Source organism: Phaseolus vulgaris, chromosome 7 (genome assembly GCF_051622355.1).
Source record: "Phaseolus vulgaris cultivar YP4 chromosome 7, ASM5162235v1, whole genome shotgun sequence".
In the NCBI taxonomy this organism is placed as follows: domain Eukaryota; kingdom Viridiplantae; phylum Streptophyta; class Magnoliopsida; order Fabales; family Fabaceae; genus Phaseolus; species Phaseolus vulgaris.
The window spans coordinates 51,073,596-51,100,590 of record NC_143504.1 but is presented as its reverse complement, the minus strand read 5'-3'; the positions used below and the strand labels follow the sequence as shown (position 1 = coordinate 51,100,590).

Below are 26,995 nucleotides of genomic sequence, written 5' to 3'. Positions count from 1 at the left end.
TTTGGAAACCGTCTTTATATGTCCTTTTTAACTGTAGTTAATGTGCCTTTTTGTACTAGTGCTAACTTCGAGCCCTTGAACCTTAGTACCAACAATTTCTCTCTTTGAGTCCTATTCCTCACTTTCAAACATTTGAAAGTTTCTTTCTTTGAACCCTATCCCTCACCCATCGAAACTGACTATTCGTACCCGTCATCAGTAATTGTCACTATCACCATGACTGCGAATCCTCACCGTCACCATCAGCCGTCAACTCAAAACTTCGTCAACGTCGATAGGTAACATTCATTTACCATTTATTAGGTTTGATTTTGACTCTACACTGATCTTTAGTTCTTTCTTTTTATAGTTTGATTTATATTTAGTTTGAGACAATAATTGTGGACATTAGGAAACAAGAACACCAACGAAATAGTTTGAGATATCAACATAATTCTGATCGATCTTGCACTCATTTGGAATTTGAGATTTCAAAAACTAGAGTTGCGTAAGTATTTACTTGTGAGAATATACATGTGGTGATACACTTGTTTATATAATTTTTTAAATTTCCCATGTTCTTATGGATGTTTTATTTCACAATTATGAAACATGGGACCATGATAATGTTTAGTGTGAGAATTTTTCTGAAACATAAATGACCTATTTTAATTAAGGGTAAAACTTGTGCACATATTGGTGTTTCACAAGTTTGAAATAGGAACCATGTTGGTGTTTACTGTGAGAATTCAATTACCCACCTTTAGGTTTTGTTTAGATTAGGGAGTAAATTTGAGGGAGTGGATTTGAGATGAATTGAAGAGAAAGTGTGAAGAAACTAAGGTTGTTTGGATTAAGGTAAATAGAGTAGAAAGTGTAGGAAAGTTTATGAAAATTTGTGAATGATGGGATAGATGTGATTGAAATTATATTTTTTAATTGATAAAAATATAAATTTAAAAATTTAAAAATTATTAAAAATTAATTAGATTTATTTATTTATAAATTAAATAACATTATTATTTTTTATCTTTATTTTTTATAATTATTATATAAATTTGTTTTTTTATTATTAAAAAATACATTTATTATTATTTATATTTATAATTTACTATAGATAATATGATTAATTATGTTATTTTATAAAAATATTTTTTTTATAATTTTAATTATATTTTATATGTTTGAATTATATTCCTATTTTAAATAAAAACAATAATAATTTAAATTTATAATAAAAAGAAACCTAAATAATTATATATATATATATATATATATATTTCACAGTACTTTCTTCGCAATTCTCTCCTAATTTACAAAGAAAGTTTTTAACCAACCAATATTTTTTTTTTTTTTTTTAGTATCTCGTTTTTCTTAATTTTCTTAGACACAATAAATATGTTCCTTTACTTGTCCAGAAGCAAACGAGGCCTTAGTATTTCTAGAAACTAAGTATCAATTAATTTTGAATATATATATATATATATATATATTTTATTTTTTATTTTATTTTATTTTATTTTATTTTATTTTGTATCTTTTACACTTAAAAATTGTTTCATGGCTGGACTCCGAATTTATATGTCGAAGTGGATATTAAGGAGGTGAAAACTTTAATACCTTTCAAATTTTTAGTTTCTATACAACATATATTTCTAGTTCATTATGGTTATAAGTGGAATTGTTCACATTTATTTTGTCTGGAAACTCATGGATGTATATTTTCTATTTTTACTAAATTTATATGTAATTGTAAAATAAAGAGGAAATAATTTATATATTTTTTAAATAGTAAGTTTTTAACTCACTATTGTATTTGTGTAATCAAGGTAAAGTAAAAAGGCAGCTCTTATCAGGACTTATAGTCATTGAGGAATAAATTCGGTGAAATAACAAAGCATATTAAAAGTAATTTTAAACATATTTTTATTTATTCTAGATACTAGATGTTAGAAGTGGTGGTAGCAAAACAAATTAGGACGTGACTTATAATGTCCAAATATGAAATAAGTGATATTTTGACAATTTAATATTATCATTTTAATTGGCTTGTAGTTTTGAATACATTGACCATTACCAACTTTGTTATTTCAACAAATGAATAAAGTCATCTTTTGATTATAAATCTATGTTTATATTATTCAATTATTAATATATGAAATTTTAAAATAATATGAAGTTTAATCATATTATGAAATTAAATTATAAAAACAGAATTGAATAAAATATTAAAAATTATAAAATTAAAATAAAATATTTAATACTTGAATTACGATAGTCATAACTAGCGTAAAATAATTTATCATTTCATATAATAATGATTATTATAAATGTCATATTATACCGTTAAAAGTGACATTTAAAATTGTTGTTATTTACATTAAAATTGGTTTACCTAATTAAAAAATTTAATATTTATAACAGACATAAGTTACATGTTTAAAATTGTCACTTTATACAATATATTATATGGTATATGTTACGGCAATTCACAATAAACCATCACATTATACTTTGTGGCAGTCAAATTTGTGGCGATGCAAGGTACTACCACACAAGTATATTGTGAGACGGTTATAAACATCACTTCATATAAAAATAATCGTCACCACATACACTTTTTTTTTTAATGTTTATTGTATGATTTTTTTTTATTCTTTTTTACAGTTTATGATCACTTCTACAAACATTCCATGAAATTTCACCATGATTATCTTTTGATCTAATAAATTTTAAAGGATACCTATGAAGATGTGTAATTGTTACTTCCTTTATATGATTACTATATGGTGAAGCTATAATGCCATTAATTAATTAGAAATTCGATCTATAAATATTTTTTCTTGAAGGGATATTTCAGGGTCTCATATTCCCCTATGCTATACATTATTATTTGGCCACATTCTTCCTAATTAACTATCTATAGAGTGGTATGTTAACATTATTCAAAAAATTACTCTTATTTTACAACTCAATATATTATTATTTTAATTATATTTCTTTTTATTTTAATATAAATTAATAATATATATTATTATATTATTAAAGTAGATTGTGAATAGAAGTATTTTGTCTTAGTGTAAAAACTATATTTGTTTTGTTAATCTAAGAATTGCGTCCTTTGTTTAGTAGGTTTCTTTTGTTGTTAAGATTTATGTTTTATACAAACTATGTTGGATATATTATTTTTAATAAGGATGCAATGCACTGATTATTTAAAACATCAGAAAATGTATGGGTATGAACACAAGAAATCAACGACACACACAATGCCTAGCAAGCACTCTACCAAAAAACAAGGATATTCCATGTCTTTTTATTCCCATAACTGAGTTCTTACAATAATAACAAATGTTCAGTCTCATTTCCAAGAGCCTTGATGATCAGCCACAAACGCAAGTGAAACAAAATTAAATTAAATTAACAACAAATTTTCTTATTATCTCATGCCAGTTGATCTTTCTTGTCATTCACTTGAAGAGATGTCTGTTTTCCTGAAGGAGTTCTTCAAGCACCTTATTGTCCAAGAACTCCAACTCAAAAATATCATCATCACCTTGCATCATTTCAGGTCCCGCAAGGTTATCCATACAGTAAGAAGAATAGGAAGAAGAAGAAGAGGAGGAGGAAGAGGAAGAAGGAGGAACTGTTAAAGGCATAGGCAAAGAAGAGTTTGGATCAGGAGACTGGTACTCATTTGGGAAGTTAAGAATGGCTCTGTGGCCACGAAAATGAAAAGCAGCAGCATCATAAGCTCGTGCAGCTTGTTCTGCAGTGTCGAAGGTTCCAAGCCATATCCGAGTCCCTTTCCTTGTAGGGTCACGAATCTCTGCAGCAAACTTACCCCATGGCCTTCTCCGAATCCCTCTATACCGAACCTCAACATTTGAAACCGATGATCTTCCTCCCTCCATTAGCAACAAATCTAGAAACAGAGAAAGAAAGTGTTGGAAATTATTTTTACTGTGTTTGGAAAATGAGTGTGTCACGTATTGTATGGATGTAGATAGCAGCAGCAATAGTATTTATGTGTGCGCTTTGTGTTGTTCTTGGTGAACCTTGACCACAGGGTCGTATGTGACGGTTTGAATTTGAAGTTGAATAAATTCTGCAACTATATTATTAATTATTTTTAGTGTGTGCAAGTTGACATAAACGGTGCTTCGTGCATGTATGTCCAACATGCCTTATTCGCACTTGTCGTGTTCCTGGCCGCGCACGTGCCTCCATCATTCTTCTCATTTATAACCATTTTACTTTTTCGCTTTTAAATTCTCGGATCTGTCTCAAATATTCTAATCATACAGATATATTCAAAAATCCAAAGTAACAAGGAAATTTGGATTTAGATTGAGGAAGTTACAGGACAATTTCAATGATTATGTTGAGAAATTTCAAAATGCAATGGTTTTATGAGTATTTCTTACTCAAACAAACTTATTTGAGTTTATTAATTATAAGAAATATTTTCAATATAAAGGATCATCTAGTAGAGAGATTTATTACCAACTTCATGTTTGAGCTTATTATTAAGATGAATAATGAGTTCTAATATTACTTGTTGAAAATCTAAGAAAAAGAAACACCGAACAAAATCTTCATTAACAAGTTATGAATGGACCATACAAGAGAATTCGATACCTATGTTCAAAGTAATCTCAAATTCTTTTATGTATTGGACATAGACCCATTGGTAAAAGATTCCTCTAATATTTTTTTCCATTCAAAATTTTACCATTATTTAACACCTAACTTTTCTAAATTTTGAATGTGGATAATGTAAACTTATTATTTAATAATTCCTTAATGGATTAGTCCTTAGAATATGATGTACATTTTCCATATACTTCCACGGTTCTCTCGAATCACCTCGACTTGCACTTTTTTTTTTTTTATCTACGTTTAGTTTTATTAATTGTTTATCTTTAAATTGAATGTTAATGTTTTTTATCGCTAAATTCAGTTTTATTATATTTAATATATATATATATATATTATAAAAAATAATTATTATATAATTAAATTAGATACTATTTTATAGAAAAAATTATTAATATTTAAAATAATTTTATTATTAATATAAATTTCTAATTTAATTTATAAATAGGTATCTAATTAAGTATAAAAAATTTAGCTTCCTTGACCTCTATTTGGGTCCATTGGTATGTATATTTGATGCAGCTGGTGGTTGCATGTTTGTCCTAGTTGCAGCTAGCCAAATCTCGAGTATTTATCGAGTGCAGGGTTCATTTCAGCCCCTGTGTATTAATGCATAAAGTAGCAAATGGTTATGTTGTTATGAGCCTTCCCCAGGTATATTCTTCAACAATTTGTCTATCTAAGTGTGCATAACTTACCTTCAATCCTACCCGCATAGAGCTCGCTTGCTCAAATTTCTTACTTACCTGCATTTATCCACATTGCACAGTGTATTAGTTAAGATATCATTTTCAACATCATCGACTTTAAACACGGCAAAGGGTTTAAGTTCCAGTTGGAGTAGGAGGATTGTACATTTAGGTATTTAAATTTTAAGCACGTACGTCATTATAAGAAAATAATTATTTAAATAAATAAAAAATTATCAACAATAAAAAAATAGAATAAATAAGAGTATTAGAAGTACTCTAACCCATTAAAAAAAAGTCTTAATGTACATTATATATAAGAGAATTTTACTCCTCTAATCCTCCAACAACCCTGAATAAAAAATAAATTCTTCCACTTAATAGTTCCCCAAAATACCCACAAAGCATTGAAACTCCAAAAAAAAAACATAAGATCCTTTTATAATGATTTACAACACGGTAACATAAAAAATTGAAAGAGTTAAATTATTTGCATAAAGATTTCTTTCTTCCATAGAGAAACATATAAGAATGAAGTTTTTATATTTTGGTTTCACTTAACATCACAAAAATTGATGTTAATTAGTTAATAGCATCGAATTTGTATTACATGTATGTATGATTATCAAATGATTGATGGCCGATTACCGACTCTATGCAACATTGGTTTAGATGATATAAATTTGTTACTAATCTAAGTTAACAGTCATTTGTTACTAATTTTTAAATTAAGTTTTAATTTAAAGTAATTTAGTGTTGACTTGACTAATACAAATATTTTTTATTTTAAAATTTATTTAATTTAGTACCGGTTCGACGACACTAATGTTTTTTATTTCAAAATTTATTTAATTTCGTTCTTTTCTTTAATTATATTTTTTGGTTAGTTCGCTTAGTTGTAATTAATCTCTTTGAGAGATAAAAGATAAACATCTCATGAGTATACGCTTGGAACTAGTGAGATATTGATTCAGGAAAACTTATCACGACAAGAAAATCATTAAATAGAAATCAATTTTAGGACAAAATAATTAGTTGTTATAATGACTAAATTATATATTATTTTAGAGACAAAAAAATTATTGATATTTAAATAGTTTTTAGTTTTTAATATTGATAAATAATTTCTAAATTGATATATAATTAGCTACCAACTTTAGAAACTAAATAATTGGTAGCTAATTTGATACAAATTTAGAAACTATTTATCAATAATAAAAAATAATTTAGATACCAAATTTTATAGTATCTAAAATGGTATTTAATTTAGTTAATAGAGCAACTAATTATTTTTTGTTTCTAAAATTGATTTCTATTTAATGATTTTCTAGTAGTGAATGAGGAATTCGTGGTGAATAAACTTGGAAGTCCACCTGCATTCTCTACTATTTTTAATCATATTTTATATTTTCCTACTTAACAATCACAACTCTTCTTTCATTTACTGTTATTGCTAATTTGTATTGCTTACAGGTTCTGAACACTGTTTTACTCGATTTGCTATTGGATTCGTTGGAAAACAATTTGGGGTCATCTAATCACTTTTATACTATCATCCTTGTCTGGAATCAGCTTCTGTGTCTGTCATCGTAAATGGTAGCCCGACTAAGGAATTTTTTTCCGTTGAAGGGTTTGAGACAAGGAGACCCCTTAGCTCCATTTTTGTTTCTTATAGTAGCTGGAGGCTTAACAAGAGTTTTAAGGAAAGCGGTTGAGAAAGATTTGGTGGAAAGTTTGAAGATCGAGGGTAAGAAGATTAAGGTTAATATGCTTTAGTACGTTGATGATACTTTGTTTTTCTGCAAAGCGACTACCAAAAGCGTGTTCAACATTAAGATTATTTTGAATTGTTTTGAGCTGGCTTCTGGTCTCAAGGTGAATTGAAGAGTAGTATTGAAGGGGTGGGGGTTGATCAGTTCACGATTCGATGTTTTGCGGCTATTCTTAACTCTGATGTGATGAAAACATCATTCAAGTACATGTGGATGCCTATTGGGGGTGTCATAGGAAGGGAGCATTTTGGGATGGCGTGGTTGAAAAAATAAAGAGCAGATTGGGGAGATGGAAAGGTAGAATTATTTCGTTAGTTGGGAGAATTTGCTTGATCAAGTCAGTTCTTTCGGCTATTTCGTTGTTCTAATTATCTATGTTTAAAATACATTCAATTGTGTTGAAGAAGATTGTGAAAATTCAGAGGAACTTCCTTTAGGGTTGGGGTCTGATGGGAGAAAGATTGTGTGGGCTTATTGGGAAAAGGTTTGTGAGTCACGTGAAGTTGGCAGTCTTAGCATTATTAATATTAAGTTATTCAATGTAGCCTTGTTGGGAAAATGGATTTGGCGGTTGGGTTCGACCAAGGGCGATCTGTGGAAGAAGGTTTTAAAGTCTAAGTATGGAGTTTGGAGAAGTTTGAAAGAGCATAAGAGAAACAATTTTGACTCTCTTTAGTGGAGGGATTTGAAGGAGATATGGATGTTGGAGGAGTGGGGTAGGAACTTCGAAGATTGCTTTATGTGGGAAGTTGGTAATGGGAAGGCTATAAAATTCTGGGAAGATAGGTGGGTGGGTAACGTTGCTTTGAAATGTAAATTCCCGAGATCTCAAATTCCTGAGATTGTTCTCCCTATGTGTTAACAAAGATGCATTGTTAGATCTTTGTGGGGTTTATGTTAACAATATTTGAAGGTGGAATTTTGTTTGGCGAAGGAGTCTTTTTGGAAGAAGGTTCAGGTTTGTCAGCTTCTTAAGGTGGTGCATGGGTTGGGTCTTGCTTCGGCTAATGTTGATAGATGGTCTTGGAAAGATGGAGTGTCTCTAGAGTTTTCGGTTAATTCTGCGTACAATATTTTAGAGGGAGAGATTGAAGCAGAATGCTTGCGCTTGTTCAATTTTTTTTGGAGTATTAAGGTTTTGCCTTCGACCCAGGTTACTACTTAGAGGGTGTTGGAAAACAAGATTGTCACTAAAGTTAATTTGATTAGTCGTGGGGTTGTGGTTGAAAGTATTTGTTGTTGTTTGTGTGGGTTAAAAGAGGAGTCATCTAACCATTTGTTTTTTGGTTGTAGAATTGCTTGGTTAGTTTGGAACTTGTGTTATGCGTGGTTAAGGTTGCTATCGATTGCTCCTCCCGATTCTTATTCACATTTCCTTCAATTCAATATGTGTTATGCACCTAAATTTGTCAACTTAGTTTTAGGGAGTGTGTGGATCGCAGTGGTAAGGGAGATTTGAAGTCATATGAATAAGGTCATTTTCAAAGGCGAAGTGGTGGATCATTCAAAAAAAATTTCTTTAGCCTAATTGAAGGTTTGGTCTTGGGTTACCTCTAAAGTCCCCTCTACTTGCTTTTCTTTTTTCAGATTGGTGTCTTGAACCCTTGGTATGTGTGAACTCGATCTAGTTTGTTTGCTTTCATTTTAGGTGTGTGGGTTGTTGTTTTTAGGCTGGGTGTTTTGTCTGGCTTGTTAGTTTAGAAGTTGTTTTTAGAAGTGGCAGGTTCTTTTAGTGCTTTTTTTTTTTTTCTTTTACTTGTTGGCCCCTTATATGGGTTTGGATTTGTTGGATGAGGCGTATTTGTTTTTATGTTTTGGCTGGGTGTTTTATGTTGGGTTTGAATCACCCCTGAAGTGATTTTTTTTATTTATTCTCTCTTGCTGAAAAAAAAAATGTCATCCTCCTTATTTTGGTGGTTGTTTACGTTTTTTTTTATGAGTTATATATATCCCACTCAGCTAATGCCATGTGTGGGTTTATTTGGTTGTTTTGGGTTTTTGATATAATACTCTTTGACTATTGCAGGGTTTTTTTAGGTTTTTTTTATTGGGTGTTTGGAATAGGTAGATGTGTGTGATTTTAATTCTTTCTATTTTTTGTTTTATATAAGGGTTGAATCACCCATTAAATAGTTCATATTTATTTATTTATTTTCTTACAAAAATATTATACATTTTACAATGAAATCTTTTTAATTTGATTGTTAAGTATCGAATACATAATAGTTTATTTTTATTTAGTATTTAATTTATAAAATTAAATGATGTCATTTATAAAATAATTAAAGTTCCAAAAGTTCATTCTTCTTATTTTCTAAATTTGTGATGCTGTGCTATATAGACGGTAAAAATATAAAGATTTTAAATATTTAATTATTTCTTTTAATAATTAAAACTAATTAAATTTATGGTAAAAAACATAAAATTTAATCAAAAAAATTTCAAATAAAAGAAATTAAATAATAACGATGTAAAGTAACACTCATTTAACGATAATGACTGAAAATGTTATGTACTCAATAAAATATATTTTTTTAATAAAAATAAATTAAAAATATTTAAATTTATAAACCAAATTAAAATTTAATTAAGTCTGAACATATTTTAGAGTGAACACATTTCAAAGATAACATAAAGTTAAAAATAATATATTTGATTTTACTAAAATGGAATCAGAAAAAGATTTGATTTATGTATATGCTGAGGTTGAGATGACAAGGTTTTCCAATAACTAATTTAGAGTCGTCACTTTAGAGTTTAAGAAACGTGAGATTTGAATGCCATTATCATCCCAAAGACGAAAGAAAGTTAGTACTAGAAAGAATTCCTCAAATTTGTGTGTTTAAGTAGGGAATGTATCATTGTCGGTGGGAATATTTTAACATGCTGTTGCATGTTCAAATTCATCAATCTTTTGACTTGATTTTGGTTATAATATAAAATTGAACACTTTTCTTTTGGGCATAATTAATTACCTTTGGCTTGTGTTGAGATGACTCTTTACTTAGGTAACAGTTAGAGATGTGAAATTAGGTTTATAAAGTAATAATTAATGGAAATTCCGATATGTTAAGCAATTGGTATAAGTGAGTCTTACGTCACATTTATCTTAATCATCCTACCACAACATTTTAATCAATATAATTTTTCCTTTCTATAGGGTGTGCATTGCGTCATTCTTATGTGGCATAAGAGTCGGATTAGTTTATATAAGCATTTTTTAAAAAAAATAATTGTGCATATAAATATTTATTTTAAAATTTCATATTTGTTTTTTATTTTTATAAATTTATTTACAATAAAATTTAAATGAATTAAATAAATATAAATAAATGGTGAAAGTTATGTGTTTCATATATAAAAAAACATAAAAATAAGATATTATTCACTTTCAAAAATTGTAGTGTTGTTATTCTATTTCAACATCATTTAATGTAATCTCAAATTGAAAGAAAAAAAAACATGTGTAATAATCTCTCTCATCCTCTATATTCACTAATAATTATGTAGGACGAACTTAAAGTGGATTATTTTCAGATTTAGTGTATTTTGATATGCATTTTGGATTATAATTAATGGTTTTTTTTTTCTCCATCGGTAGTTTTAATGAAATTTAATCTTGTTGGAGAATTTATTGAACATCCTGAATAGATTTTGAATTTTGATTCACTTTAAAAATTATCATTGTTCTCTTAAAAACTCATTATTCTTTTGAAACACTAATCTCGTTCTACTATATTTTAGAGTTTAAGATTTGTGAGATTATTGAGATACCAGACCATGCATAAAAAGAATTTAGATTCTAGCTGATTTAGAAATGGCTGCTAAATAAAAATATATATGATATTTTCTTCAAATAATATTCATTCAAATCTATAAATTGTAAGTTATCTTTAAATAATACTCATTCAAATCTCCAAATAATTTTGTCTGTTATCTGTATTTTTTTTATCGGTAAAAAAAATAATAATAATTCAATTCTTATAAAAGAACATAGGACAAATCAAACTATTAACATCCTCTTTCCATAAGCACAATTATTCCTACCTCTTCACTAACCTTTATCTTTTCTGATAGACCTTATATAGACCAAAGGTTTAAGACACCAATCTGAGTAAGAAAAACATGTTAGGCATACCTTCGATTTCACCCACGACCAAACATTCAATTGCGCCATCGAAAAAATCTTCGAGTGATCTACGTGCCCATTCCTGGATATCTTCTTATTTCTATGCTTCCACAATTCTCCTATGACTGTTATCCATGCACACAACTATATCCGATTTAGAACTGCACTTTCCTTTATTAGCCTAAACTGTGAGAAAAGCATCTTTGGCTCCTGATGAACAACAAATGCCTGACCCACCCACTCGTAGTACTTAAACCATACAAGCCAGGCAACTCTACACGTACAGAAAAGATGAGACGTGGATTTCTCACCCTCCCCACACATACTACAAACATTGCTTTCCACACTTATCCCCCTTCTCACTAGATTCTATTTATACGCTATTTTATCCTCTAGCACCCTCCATGTTATTATTGCTCCGAAGGTTGAGCCTTAATCCTCCAAAACTCCTCGTACCTAGCACTTGTAAGCCGATTGGACTATAAACTTTGTTGCACACTTGCCTTCCAGACCACTTATCCTCTTTTTCTTCGAAAATGCTCCTTGTATCCAACATCCTAACCAACTCTTGCTCTAACTGTTTTTCTCAATCAAACAAGCTTCTCCTCTCTCCCACTCCCAATATCTCAGACTATGTTGTCCTCAAAATTTCCTTTCCATCCTTGAAACCTCCAGACCTCCTTCAAGTCCTTCCACCACAAAGAATTGTACCTCTTAACCTCTTGAGCCCTAATTTTTCTCCACCCACCATACTTCGAAACCACCACCTCCTTCCAAAGACCATTTTCCTCCTTACCCAGCCTCCAAATCCATTTCCCTAACAGGAGCATATTGAAATTTCTCATCTCTATCATTCCAAGTCCACCCTCTCCTTTTGATTGACACACCTTATTCCACAAGGCCTACATTATCTTCCTACCTTCCGACCCCCAACCCCACAAGAAATCCCTCTGCAGCCTCACCATCTCCTCTACCACCACCTGGCAATTTGTATAACAACAGATAGAACAGAGGTAGAGAGGAAAGAACCCACTTGATTAAACATATTCGCCCCGCCATAGAAATAAGCTTATCTTTCCATAAGCTTATCTTTCCATCTTCCTAATCTGCTTCTCACTCTCTCCACCACCCCTTTCCAAAAAGTTCTTCTTTTATGGAAACCCCCTATGAGCAACCCCAGATATTTAAAAGGGGTTCTCATTATCTAACAATTCAAGATAGTTGCCAAGCTCTGTAACAACTGCTGACTGCACCCCACCCACCTATGCTGCTCTTTAGATAATTTACCTTTAAACCTGATGTCAGTTCGAAATAATTAAGCATTACCTTTATCACGAACATGCTTTGAGGATTCGCTTCACAGAATAAAAGAGTGTCATTCGCATACTGAAGCATATTCACCTTGACTAACTTCTCACCAACAGTCACGCTCTCCAGCAAATCTTTCTCCATTGCTTTCCTGGTCACTCCAGCTAATCCATCTGCTACAATCAAAAAGAGAAACGATGTTAAAGGATCTCCTTGTCTCAATCCCCTCCTTAGTTTGAACTCTAGAGTGGGACTTCCATTAACTAACACGAAAATCAACGATGATTGGAGACACGCTCTTATCCAGCCAATCCACCTCTCACAAAATCCAAGCCTTTGAAGCATGTAATATATAAAATCTCAGCTAATTGAGTCATAGGCGTTTTCGTAGTCAACTTTGAAAAAAATGCAGCTCCTCTTTCTCCTATTCACTTCTTCCAATACTTCTTTAGCCACGAGTACATTGTCCAATAAACCCCTCCCTTTCAAAAAAAATTGATTGTCTGACATCTATAACTTTGTGTAGCAACTTATTTAACCTCAAGGACATGATTTTTGCAACTATTTTCTATCATCTGTATAACTGTTTACGGTAACCTAAATTCATTCTCAAAATGGTTTCGGAAAATTCGTTACCTCTATTCTAATTTCTCATATCTTATAGGTTAATTTTATTATTATGCAAGAACGCCAATTTCTAGATGACCAATTCCTACATGTTCATAGATTTGATGACAAAAGGCTACAATTTTTTTGGTATCTAGACCAACCAAAGAATTTTGTGTCATTTTTTTTAATTAATGCTTTGTGGTAACTATATGTTGCTCTTTTTTTTTTTGCTCTTTCATTCCAGTTTGTTGCAATATATATAGTTGTTTTTATAAGGATGAAAGTATTCTTTAAATATCTTTATTTATTTGATTTTTTTAATAAAAAAATATAAGTAACTAAAGACAATTCCCACAAACAGAAAAATAAAAAGTCATAATATATATATATATATATCAAAATTAATTGTAATGTCTTGAAGTTACTTATAATTTGTCTTTTTTTAGTAATATTCATTATTTTGAATTCAAGTTCTTCAGTATTGGTACCGGGGAGGGATGATAATGGACATATTGTGTATATAATATGAGATTTAGACATTTTTCTTAAATGACGTGTCCGTGTCGGATACATGTATTAAATACCGACATTCGTACGATACTTGTAAAACACTGACACTCGTACGATACTCGTAAAACACGTATAAATGAAGTGTCTAATTCAAAAAGTATTTGTTAGATTTTTGACAATTCTAGCACGATTTTAACACAATTTTAAAAATAAAAAATACATTAATTTTTTAAAAACTCAAACTTATTGTATAAATTTTTAGTATGATTATAAAAATAAGGAACAAATCCTTTTGAACTAGCCATGAAAAAATTTCTTTTTGCTAAAAAAAATATGAAACATACTTGTACACATAAATCTTTATTGTCCATTTATATAATTCATAATTATATAATATATAAATTTGTGTCTCCGTGTTCTATATTTTAAAAATTATACGTATTTTTCTATTCGTGTCGTATCAGTACATGTGTCTGTGGATAAATACAAGGTATTTATCTGTTATCTATTTTGTCTAAAAAAACTTAGCTCCACTATTTTGTCTGTTATTTATCGGATATTTGCGAAAAAAATTGTAGATTCTTTTATACTTGTAGTTATTTTCATTTTTTTATTTTAAATAAATTATTTAAAAGCAGTTCTTTAAAATATAATCTCATATAAAAAAATAAATTTAAAATAAAAGTACATAATAAAATATTAGTCAATAAACTTTATCTTTCTAAAAAAAATAAATTTAAATAAAGTTTTAAAAAATTATTTTTTTTTAAACAACTTCAATTTTATAATTCTAAATAAAAAAATATAAATATATAAAATTAAATTTAAATGATTCTTTAAACTTAATATTTTTTCACTAATAATTTTAAATGATTCTTCTATTTATCTTTTAAAAGTTTCTTATATTTTTTTGAACAATTCATTTAAAATTTATTAATTTAATTTAATTTTTATTTATTTATTTATTTTTTATTTTTCAATTAAAATTTTGTTTCCTTAAATTTCTATTTTAAATTTTTTTATTGTGTGCAGTTTTAATTAGTATCGTTTGATATGTTACTTCAAATTTGTAAATTATTTTTTAATTTGAACTGCATAAAAAAGTAATTAAATAAATATAAAAAGATTGTGTAATAATTAATTATATTTATATGATTGAAATAGATAATAATAAATAAATTAAAAATAAAAATAATATATTAAAATATAAGAAATAAAAATGAAAAGAAATGTAAACAAGTTACAAGCTAGATAAAGTGTATTGAAAGACTTATAAAAAATTTAATCGACTTTCTTGCCGAATTTATTTGGTTCCCCTTCTTGCGTAATTGTTGTGGGAGGAATTCTTTAAAAATATATTTGGCTTATCAGAGTATAAATTCTCTGAATGGGTTGTTTTGTTGGTCCGGTGATACACGTGCATGTCTCCATTGCATCTTGTCTTTTTTTTTTTTTTTTTATCATATATATATATAGATATATAATTTTTCTCTTCATTTCTAAGTTCAAATACAAAGCGGATGTTTATAACCTATAAGTCAGAAATATCTCTAAATCTAAAATATTTTAAAATATCTATCAAACATTTATTGTGTTGGTTAAACTAAATTATATAAACTAATAACTAATTCATTAGTGTTACCACACAAACTCTTTAAGTCTTCACACCTTTTAATATCATAATTTATTATGAACTAACATATTATGTTAGTTGATGTGCCGCGTGAAATAACATATTATGGGTGATCCGATAACAGTCCGATAGCAGGTGGTCTGATAAGTCCAATAAACACTCGTTAGAGTAGGTTCAAAATAATCTTTATAACATATTACAAAGTAGACTTTAAGCCTAACTCAACTCTATAAAATTGGCTTATGAGGTGAGGTTTGCACCTATTTATATACAATGAATTGTCCTCATCTCTAGTCGATGTGAGATCTCTAATATAATTATTTAAAATATATTATATTTCTTCATTAGAACAGGGGAAAAAAAATTAAATCTCACTACATACTAAGATATGTTAACCTAATTTTGAAAGAAAATCATTACAAGAAAATGTGTACTTAGCATGAATAAAAACTGACGAAAATTATAAAGGTACGTTAATTTGTGATTATTGTCTATCTTGTATTGTATTGGTCAAAAAAATTATTCTATGTGTCTCAACGTTATGATCTTTGTGTCGGAATTCGATAGTAGGGATTATTAGTTTCGATTAAACTCATGAGACATACACTATATATTATATACTAGTTAATTAATTATAAAAATATATTTTTAATATTAATTTAATTTGCATCATTTTGGTTTATGTTAGTGATGATAATTTAAAAAATAAGTTTATCTTACAACAGCTCTATCTTCAATAAAATAAAATACAAAAAAGATTGTATTGGATGAAGGAGATGAGTGAGAGGAAGAAAATGAGTACAAATAAAAGAGATAAAGAAAAAAATGTAGATAAATAAGATGTTTGTGGATGAAGGATATGAGTATAGATGGATGAGATGAATGTCGATGAAGGAGATGAATGTGAATGAAAAAGATAAGGAAAATAATTATGAGTGTGAAAATATAGATAAGAAAAGGAAAAAAGTTGTAAATGAAAAAAATTGTCACCTTTATACTATCCTTTTGATTAAAAATAATTTACTGATACTACTTATTATCATAAAGAGAGATACAAATTTATAATATATAAATTGGTGTTAATTTAACCGTTATTAACAAACATTTTATTTTTACAAATTTAAAAACTAAAACAAGTCAACTAAACTAATTCTAATATTTTTGTAAATATTTTTATTATTAAAATATATTTAATATTATTAGAGTCTGCAAAATTAACTTCAATATGTTATTTTTAAAATATGTTTATAATTATTAAAACATATTTAAGATTATCTTAATCGAGTAATTTGATTCGAAAAGATATTTAATATTATTAGAGTCAATTTAATAGATTTTTTTTAAAATATTAGTATGTATCATTAAAATTTATAATAATTTATATACTGTATATAATAAATATTTTGTGCGATCATAGACACTAAAAAATAATTGAAAATATTTAATAAGACTTACATCAATTTCACTTAATAAAAAAGAAATAAAAACTGTGACGGAGGAAGTGTTAAAAGAATGTCTTAATTGGTGGCATTTAGTTGTATAAGAAAACTTACGTATCTGAAAGGTAATTGTGAAGGTGGAAACTGTTTGTCCTAGCTAGGTTCTTGTTGAGAAATAATGCAAAGGAAATAGAAAGAAAGATTATACATTCAACAAAGGCTTCTATATGTTATTCCTCTTGACTTTGAACTTTGAAACTGAGTCGTGGCGATCTGGTGGACCAGCTGATCCTTGTCTGAGGCAATTGTTAAATCATAAATATTATGAATCCTTTATCACAGAAATCAAATGTCAAATGTTCGTTGGTGACAGTCCAAGTTGTGGAAATCAGAGAGATACAAAGATGCATGCATGTACCTTCTTCCCTCAATAAACAATTCATTCCAAACATTTAATATCACCAAGTGGCACATGCTTTATCACGCAACTTGATCATCCCAACACTATAAACTTTCAATCATTCCTACATGCCCTTCGTCTGCATTCTCTTAACTTTTCTTGAATCATTATCAAAACCCTATCCATTATTAATCTTTGCTTTTTCACCTTTTATAATAATCATCATTTCTTTTCCCATCTAGAAGAGCCACTGCTGTCAACCTTAACCCACCGGAAACTGTTTGATTATGTTTCTTTCTAACAGCATGTTGTAATGGTTAAAACTTGCGTGGTAATAATTCAGAGATAAAGTAACTTTGGTGGGGAGAAAAATGAAATTTAACAGAGGTTATTTAACTGGTATTTATAGCTATAGTAAAACAAAAACTGACATAATTAATATTATATGCCGTTGAAAGTAGACAGGCACGCTGGCGGCTGATGTAACACTTAGCATAGTTGGGTCCCATATCGTTTAGGGGATGGAATTCAGTAATGTAGATAAGACAGAGGAAGGTTCTTGGAACGGAGTTAATGCTCACGCAGACTCAGCTCAATTATATTCTGATGGAGTGATGAACTCTTATGAATGAAACCCAATATCAAGCACCTTGTTTTGTTAAAGTAATTATATGATAATTCTAAACAATCTACTTTGAAATGAGGCTAAAATGAAACCCCGGATTTATTTACAGTATATGGTTTTAATAATATTTTAATGAAACGTGAAAGTAGAGGTAATTATTGAATAAAATTGTGTGTAGTGAAAAATGAGAAGAAAAGTAGAGATGAAAAGAAAAGAAAAATCCCCACTTACTGGGCATATGATGAGGTGGGGTTTTTGGTTTGAGTGCAACATTAGTGGTATGTGATACAATGACACTGGCTCAGTCACTCACTCACTAGTCACTGAAATGTTGTGAGGTGTGTGCAATGCGACAAAAGGAGAGAAAGAGAAAGGTTGTGAGTTATGAGAGTGATTGTGACACTGAGACAAAGAGACATAGTCTTGGTTACCATGCCCTTCGACCGCCCTTTTCCTTTACTTTGAATCCTTCTAGCCACTCACCAACCTATTGCTCCAACCCTTCTCCCTCTCCAGTTGCCCACGTTTTCTTATTCTTTTTTTAACGCACGTGACTATACCATTCAATACAATCTTCTAGTACCTTGTTTTTTTTAATCATTTAAATACATGTTTTGTTATTGTTAGTATACCTTTTCCTATATACGGGAGTTCAATTTTCATGTAACACATTCTTCCAATAAAACTTTTCTACTCAACAAATATTAACCACATAATTATTTATTATTACTTTTTAGTAGGTAATTAATTATGATTACTTTTTAGTAGGTGGTCATGAATAAGATTTTTTAAATTTTAATTTAAATTTATATCCATTCTAACTAGATCAAATTTATTTGAATTGGATTTTTCAAATTTTAATTTAAATCTATTAACTAAATCAAATTTATTTAGACTCTTTCAAATTTATTTAAAGTAGATTAAATTTAAATTAAATCCATTTAAAATAGATTAAATCCACTTTATTAATTAGATTATATCCATTTCAATATGGAAATGGGTTGACTTGCCTCGACCTAGGTCTAGGCTAACTCGACCTAGACCTAGATCAACTCGACTAGACCTAGATCCAGATCGACTCGAGTTGACCTAGACTCGGCCCGAATACGCTCAACTTGGTACTAGGCGACTCAGCTTGACATGGGCATGAGTCGACTCGAGTTGATATGGGTCAGGCTCGACTTGACTTGATATAGGTCCGAGATGACTCAATTTGATATGGGTCTAAGCTAACTCATCTCAACCTAGGTCCGAGCAGATTTGACTCTACCTGAAATCGGGTCGACTCAACTCAACATGAGTCTAGGTCCACTCTACTCGACAAGGGCTCGAGCCCACTTGACTCAAGCTGACTCAACCTGACTTGGGACCAGTGCCGACTCGACTTGGATCCGAACCCATTCGACTCAACATGGGTTCGGACCCACCTGACTCGACATGGACCCAAGTCGAATCAGCTCAACATGAACTGAGACAAATCAATTCGATATAGGTCCTTATCCACTTAATGGGAGTTAAATTTTCACGTAACATATTCTTCCAATAAAACTTTTCTACTCATAAAAAATTAACCACATAATTAATTATGATTACTTTTTAGATTGTATTCATTTTAAACCCATATAGTTTGAAAATTGTATCCACTCCCTATTCTCTCCTAGGCTCATCCAAACCCAATGTAAATGTAAAAGAACTTCCTTTTAGGACTTTGTTTAACCGTTTCCATACATATTTAGATCCATCTTTTAATAGTACAATTTCAATGACATAAAAAATAGATATCCAAAGACATCCTCCTTGACCAATAATTCCAACTTCGACTTTATAGTACAATTCATTTTTTTTTATTAATTTCCATTTATTTGTCCATTATCTATGAATCTTTTGGTCATCATTTTTCCTTCTTTTCAATGAGTATATATAAATGAAGCAAGCACCCAAACATTTGTTCCAAGCCACAAAAACATAATACCACAAGCACACGAGAGAAACAGAGGTGGAAAGAAAGACAACAAAAGCAAAACAGCTGAATTTGGTGTCTACATTGAGATCCAAGAGATGGATTTTGATTCATCTTTCTTCCAGTACCAAAGCCTTAACACTCCCTTTCTAAATTCTTCTTTGTGTGCAGAACCATTCCATTGGGAGGACTTTTTTCTCTTCAATGAAGAAAACACCACCACCCTTGATGATAATCCCTTCACCTTCAGTGACCACTCACAAATCAAGGAATCATCCTCGGATTCCAACTCTTCAGGCTCTTTGGTCAGCAGTGAGTCACAGCTGGAAGTGTCCTCCAATTTAACTCATGCAAGGCAAGGCCAAGTGCTCCAAGAAGCAGATGCATCAGCCCCTCCAAAGGAGAGCATCAAAGAGAAGAGACCCTTTAGGGGAGTGAGGAGAAGGCCATGGGGGAAATTTGCTGCTGAGATAAGAGACTCCACAAGAAATGGGGTTAGAGTGTGGATTGGAACATTTGACACAGCAGAGGCTGCTGCACTGGCCTATGACCAAGCAGCTTTGTCAACAAGAGGTTCCATGGCAGTGCTGAACTTCCCAGAAGAAGTGGTGAGGGAATCACTCAAAGACATGGCCAACAAGCCATGGGAAGATGGTTCCTCACCAGTGTTGGCACTCAAGAGGAAACACACCATGAGAAGGAAGTCCAAAGCCACAAACAAAAAGGCCAAAAGGGAGCACCAGTTGGAGAATGTGCTTTCACAAAATGTGTTGGTGTTGGAGGATTTGGGCTCTGACTACTTGGAACAGCTTCTCAGCTTAACTTCTTCTTCTTCTTCTTCTTCTTCTGATCATTTGCTTTGCTAGTTAATTCTTAGTTTAGCTCGTTAATTAATCCTGCTGTTGAATCTTGTTAATTAACGTTAATTCTTTCATGACTTTGTACTAGATTTGTTGTGTTGGCATTAGGATTCGGTCGCCATTTTTCGTCATCTCTCTCTTGATCATTTGGTTCCTCATAAAGTAATGAGAGAGAATAAAATATTAGACTCCAATTGTATAAACAAATGACATCAAGGAAAAAATTATTCAAACAATACACTTTCAAATGTCTCTCATGCTATTCTTTAATCAAACCAAGAGGGAACGGAATTATTTCATTTCGGTAGAATATTTCTATTTTTCCAAAAATAAATATTCAAATATCGCGTATTACAGTGATGTGTCACGAATATTTGTAAATATCATGACCATATATGTTTTTTTAAATATATGAGAAATTAACGAGTCAAATGATTTCATATTTTGAAAAATTAAAATCAAAGAACTTTTGATAAAAGTTAAAATAAAAAATATTTTCTTTCTGAAATTAAAAGCATATTGATTCTCAACATGCCCTATAATTAAATAAGAATTGGTCTATCTAATTTGTAGAAAAATTGTTGTGGGCAAATTTGTTGGCTATTTATATGAGGAGTAATAAAACTTTTGTATTTTAAAATTATAATATTTATCTTTTTATTTAAAAAAATTGAGATTAAATTTTATCTTTGCCAACGTTCAACGTATAATTTTTAATAATAGTTTATTTTACTTGTTTTATTAGTTTACTTAGTCAAATCTATAAAAGACAAAGCTCAATTTTAGCGATGCTACGTTCTTTCTAATATCTGTCTTTATGTGTTTTTCTTTTTCTTTTCATTCAATTTTTCCTCATCCATATCCTCATCCTTTGTGTGAGATTAAGTTGATGTGAATTATTTTGTCATTCGTTTTAAAAGAGCTTTTTGTATTCTAGAAAACTTTCCCAATCTTAAAAGTTAGCGTTTTAAAGGTGAATAAATCTTTAGAAGCAATGTTATCACCTGCTTCTAGATATAACAGTTGTATCCTAATTTTTAGGTTCAAATAAAAGTCACAACTATATTCTAATAAATCTATAATAAGTTATTAAATCATATATTTATAATTATATATTTTCGGTACTTCTTACCCAACTTTCTATTGCCTATTATGGATTCGATCAATTTGCGCTTTATAACATAATAAACATGACTATGATTAAAAATAAAATAAAAAAATATTTCTAATACTTATAATTATACCCAATTAGGTTTTTATCTTTTAAAAAAAATCAAATTAAGTTAGTATAATAGTCTTCATAATTATTTTTAAAAAATTAACACTTCCGGTATCTGCAAACCATTGAATATTACATGTCACTTTTGACTCATTTATATGAGTTGAAAGCCCTTTTAAGACTCTATTATTTAATTCAGTTAGGAAACAAATAAAAAATATTAAATTGGATGGACTGAAACAAAGATTTCACACATTTGTAGAATTTTAAAATATTTCACGAACTAAAATTTAAATATATTTTAATATCAAATAGAGAAATACATGTATCATATCAAAATAACCCCCTTTCACACACACAAAAAGTAAAAATATGTAGAAGTAGATCAATATAAAACAAGAATTTAAAAAAAAAAATTATCATGAAAGCAAACTATTTTATACGTCTTATTTTGAAAATAAAGATGAAGGTGTGTGGGAATTCTAACATGTTCTTTGTAAAAAATTTAGCTTGAGTAAGAATTTAACTCCATAGGGTTTGAAAATAGTTTTCTGAGTAGTTGGTGATGTATCGACCTAATTTATAGCTCCATTGTTTTTGAAGTTTTATATATTTCTCATTTATTGCACCAATAGAATTCTCCCACCAAACCCTCTGCTAGAGTCAAATTCAACAATTTTGTGCCATACCTACAATTTTTTAATCCTTCCAGAAAAAGAAAACAATATTATAGTCTTATAGATTTCAATTAACATTTATTCAAACATTTCAAGATATTAATCATTTTTAAAAAGGACCTATAGAAGGCTTAGAAAAGTGGAAATTAGAAGTACAACTAAAAGAAACAAAAACCGCATTCTAAATATTATTATTATATTTGTGCTATTCTAACCGATTTCTCTAAAAGAATATATCATCATAAAGATCGATTTTAGCATTATAGTTTGTTTGATCATTTTGATGCCTGGTTGAAGATATATTGAGAAACTTAGGCTCCATTATTAATATGAATCCGCGCTATATACTATTAATTTATTAAAGTTTGAAGCATGTGTAGTATTGTAAAGGAGGTTTTTTTTATGGGAAAAGAATAATAAATTAAAAGAGTGTTTCAACCTACATACAATTACTACCATCTAACTAATAAATGGATAGTCTACCCAAAGCACAAGCAATATAAGTACCCAAACCAGAAAAAAAAATTACATTGCCGCCTGCATAAACATCCAACACTACTCAGCAGGCCAAAATTGTGAGACATGTCTATTACAACAAAAACCAGATTTGGAATCCAACCTCCCTTCCAAAATAGTACTGTGTACTTTGATTTTGTTGACCCCATTGTAAACTTGCTTCAGCATCAATTTTCCATATTATAAATTAGGAACTCATCAACAAATTGAGTCCCCTTCTTGTTAGCTTTACACTTGATCAGCATTGAATTTGTGTACGTGGGCCTGCAGCATCACTGCTGTTTTGAAGCCCATCAAACACCAAAAAAGCTTAAACAGAGTTCTACTATATAGAGCATAGACACATGGATCACTTTTTGGTCCAAATTAACTCTGCTACCAGGCAAAGAGCATGCTAACTTAGTGGACATCTTCGCTTCACAATTTCTCCATCACCTACATGCCCCTTTAACCAAAGTCTTCTGCAAAACCTAAGAGTCTTCCTAACAACCCAAGCCAAAGCTCACACACTTCCTCCCCACCACTTCTATACCGAGAGCTTAATACTATTATGGACAGCACCCTTAATTCTTTTTTTTATCACCAATGAATAAATTAAATTAAAAAAAATACTTAGGGTATCCAACCCGTTTACAAATTCCATATGGCTTGGAACAAGATAACCATTAGATGGCTTATCTACATCATTACACAAAGATTACCCTACACTACAACAGCACTTTGACAACATTTGCTCCTAATTTGCAGCAACACTTAGAGCATGGACTAAACTATAGCCACAAAGGATAACATTCAAGGGGTGCACCACATCACGTGGAGCTTAATAGAATGTAACAACAACCAAACCAAAAACCTATAATGCAGCACTTAACAACACCGTACTGCACCACCAATCCCCACCATCCAGCCCTTACCGTGGCACATTTCTCTCCAGCTTTATATCCAGCTTTGCCAGCACCTTGAAAAACTAGCACTGTGCAATCTTGTGAAACCCAAACAAGCATTAGACCCTCCAGCATCTGTCCACATAACACTTAACATCGCCAGTGGCCAGATCCATAAACCACAACCTCTGCAGAATAGCCATACCAAAAAGAGCCACTTGCACCCTATCTCAACAAACTGTAACCAACTTGTACCAAACGTTTCCCCTTGATAATCCCCAATGAGGCAGAATTATTTTAGATGTTGTCAGTTAAAGCCTTACACGTCTTTGCAATGGCAACTATAACAAGTGGTAATTGAGCAAACTGTCCCAGTGCAGGTCCTGGTGCAAGTGCAAACCACATCCTACCTTACCATAGTCTTCCCCTGCATCCAGCACCTTACCCACTCCGTCCAACAAGAGCACCAAAAGCTTAACAAATTTAGAATGTGACTCTATACGCGCCTTCCTGAACATGGAAAAACACTCCACCATCAACTACAGGTCAGCTCTTCGCCATTCAGTCAACACAGAATTCACCCTAGCTTATCTCTGAGCAATATTAGACCAAGAGTTGGTCCAATTTTCCTTACAGAAGGCATAAACAAAAACCAGCAACCAAACTTTTAGTTGCTCCAAACTTGTAGATTATCCTGCATAATACCAGCAATTACCCAATTCCAACAGATAAAATCAGCAACCATCGGCTATAGCTTCACTCTAACTACCTTAATAACACAACAACCAAACTTATAATTGTTTAAACTTGTAAAGATCCTGCATAAAACCAGCAACCACCTATTAAAGCTTCACTCTAACTGCCTTAAAATTTCACTAGGCCAGGTACGGTTCCACTTGTTTTCACCTTTCAACAACTATTTTGGATTCACCAAGGGAATTTTAATAAAAGGAACACCTATATCACTTGATATGGATCAGTGCTTTGTTCTTTGCAGCCCTAGAAAACTCCCCTGGATCTACGCCTTGTGACTGCTAAGCTAAAATCAGCAACACTACTCCTCTTTGCTTCAGACACAACTAAATATTGATCTCCACCTCAAACCGTGCAGTGTTGGTAGCAGATCAGATAACACAATTTAAGTCAGGTGGTCCAAACCACCCCATAGCAGCACCATACCACCACATCAGAGAACTAGAAAATTATAACAGACGCAGGGAACATCAGCTACACATTGCACCTAAATCACATCCTGCATCGTTGAAAATTTAACAAAAATATGGTTCAAAAAGGTTTTCCATCAGGCCTCTCCTTTATCAACTCCAACCATCTCCCTTAAAAGTATCAATATCAGACTATCCAATGTTATTTCTCCCAGCAGCAACAACAATATGCAACATCAGAGCACATAGGTTCTGTCTCCGGGAATTTATACCTTGCTGCAGCTGCCTAAGATCCCAACAAGCATTAGAATAAATTCCTTCCCTTCACTAACTATATGGCCAAAAGTAGTCTAGTACCCCTCCCAAGAACCAAGATTTTTACTCTCCCTCTTTGTACTCTTGGCAACCTGCTCTCGGTTCCCTCACCTCCTTATACAGGTTCTCTAATCAAACCACAACCTCTCCATATACAGGTTCGCACTCAGCTAACTTATGCTATATATACAAGTGGTCGGATTAAACATCCAATCTGCAAAAGAGTAATTGAGGGAGGACTCCCTATACTTCATCCACAGCCACGACTTAAACTGCACCATCTGCAAAATCTCTTCAGCATCAACTACTCCTTGCTTGAACAAAATAGAGTTTCTCTGATCCCAAATACACCTTACAATAGCAGCCCACACACCTTTCAGGACCAGATTTTGCTTACTACTAGCTTGTGCTATATGAAAACTCCCAAAATGTTCTCTTAAGTCATTGTGTTGGACAAACAAGAGACCTAACCATTTGAGGCATAAAGACCAAACCTGTTGGGCATATTTGCACTCTATAAATAGGTGATGGCATGAATCCTCCTTTTCTTGACAGAGCACACAAACTATGAGTTCATCTGAACTCCTCTTCTACTAAGATTCTCCATTGTTGGGATTCTATTTAACAATGCCCTCCAAGCTGTCATCAACACATTGGGAAATGCTTTAGCTTTCCAAAGGTACTCAAAGGCATAATGATGCGTAGCTCCGGGTCGCTTTGCTAGGTGATTATATGCTATGTTGACGGAATACTTCTCCAGTTCCTCCTCCCCCCACACTCGAATATCACTTATGTTTTTATTTACATTAGCCCTTAGTATGTAGTCCAACAAGTTTCCTTCCAATTCGGTTTCCCACTCAAATCTATCCCGTCTCCATTCTAACCTCCACCTCCAATCCGTGCCTTCCCACTCCCCTACATCTTCAACCTTTTGCTCTTGATTTACCGACAGGGAGAACAGTCTATGGAGCAAAGATTTGAGGCTTGAGTCCCCAATCCACACATCCTCCCAGAATCTAACCTTATCTCCCCTACCTAGTTTCCACCGTACCTCTTCTTGAAACCACCCATCACCACCTCCCTCCATACACACCTTGACTATATCTCTCCACCACCACGATTGATACTTCACTGGCAGATGGAGGCATTCTAGCTCCGCTCCATACTTTGATTCCAACACCTCCTTCTACTTCCCTCTCTCTTGAGACATAAACCGCCATCTCCATTTGGCCAAGAGAGCAAAGTTGAACTTTCTGATGTCTCTGAGCCCCAAACCACCTTCCTCTTTTGGTTTACATAAGTCTTCCCAGCTCACCCATGATATCGGTATTTTCTCCTTAACCCATCCCCACAGGAATCTCCTTTGAATACTTATGATACTCTTGTAAACTGACTCCGGCGCTTTGAAAACTGATAGATAAAAGAGAGAAATTGCAGTGAACACTGACTTAATTACACATATCCTTCCTACCATTGATAAGAACCGTCCCTTCCACACACTTAGCCTTGTCTTTAGTTTGTTTACCACAGGTTCCCAAAACGACTTCTTCCTTGGATTTCCTCCCACTTCTAGACCCAAGTATTTGAAAGGTGTTCCCATATGGTTATAATTCAACCCCTTAGAGTAGCATAGAAGGTTGTTACTCTGA

At 31.3% G+C, this 26,995-nt stretch overlaps 3 protein-coding genes across 3 annotated transcripts; 1 reads left to right on the top strand and 2 right to left on the bottom strand.

The window, feature by feature from the left end:
• Positions 1 to 3,265: 3,265 nt before the first annotated feature.
• On the bottom strand, positions 3,266 to 4,038 carry LOC137829989 (ethylene-responsive transcription factor ERF098). Its single transcript, XM_068637045.2, has one exon. It carries the CDS (start codon positions 3,891 to 3,893, stop codon positions 3,450 to 3,452), a length of 444 nt encoding a protein of 147 aa, XP_068493146.1. The 5' UTR covers positions 3,894 to 4,038; the 3' UTR covers positions 3,266 to 3,449.
• Positions 4,039 to 19,689: 15,651 nt separating this feature from the next.
• Positions 19,690 to 20,808, top strand: LOC137829987 (ethylene-responsive transcription factor 1B). Its single transcript, XM_068637041.2, has one exon. The coding sequence runs from the start codon at positions 19,811 to 19,813 to the stop codon at positions 20,576 to 20,578; it is 768 nt and encodes a 255-aa protein (XP_068493142.1). The 5' UTR covers positions 19,690 to 19,810; the 3' UTR covers positions 20,579 to 20,808.
• A 5,103-nt stretch (positions 20,809 to 25,911) lies between these two features.
• LOC137829395 (uncharacterized) lies at positions 25,912 to 26,433 on the bottom strand. The gene has a single exon (XM_068636198.1). It carries the CDS (start codon positions 26,431 to 26,433, stop codon positions 25,912 to 25,914), a length of 522 nt encoding a protein of 173 aa, XP_068492299.1.
• Positions 26,434 to 26,995: the final 562 nt, after the last annotated feature.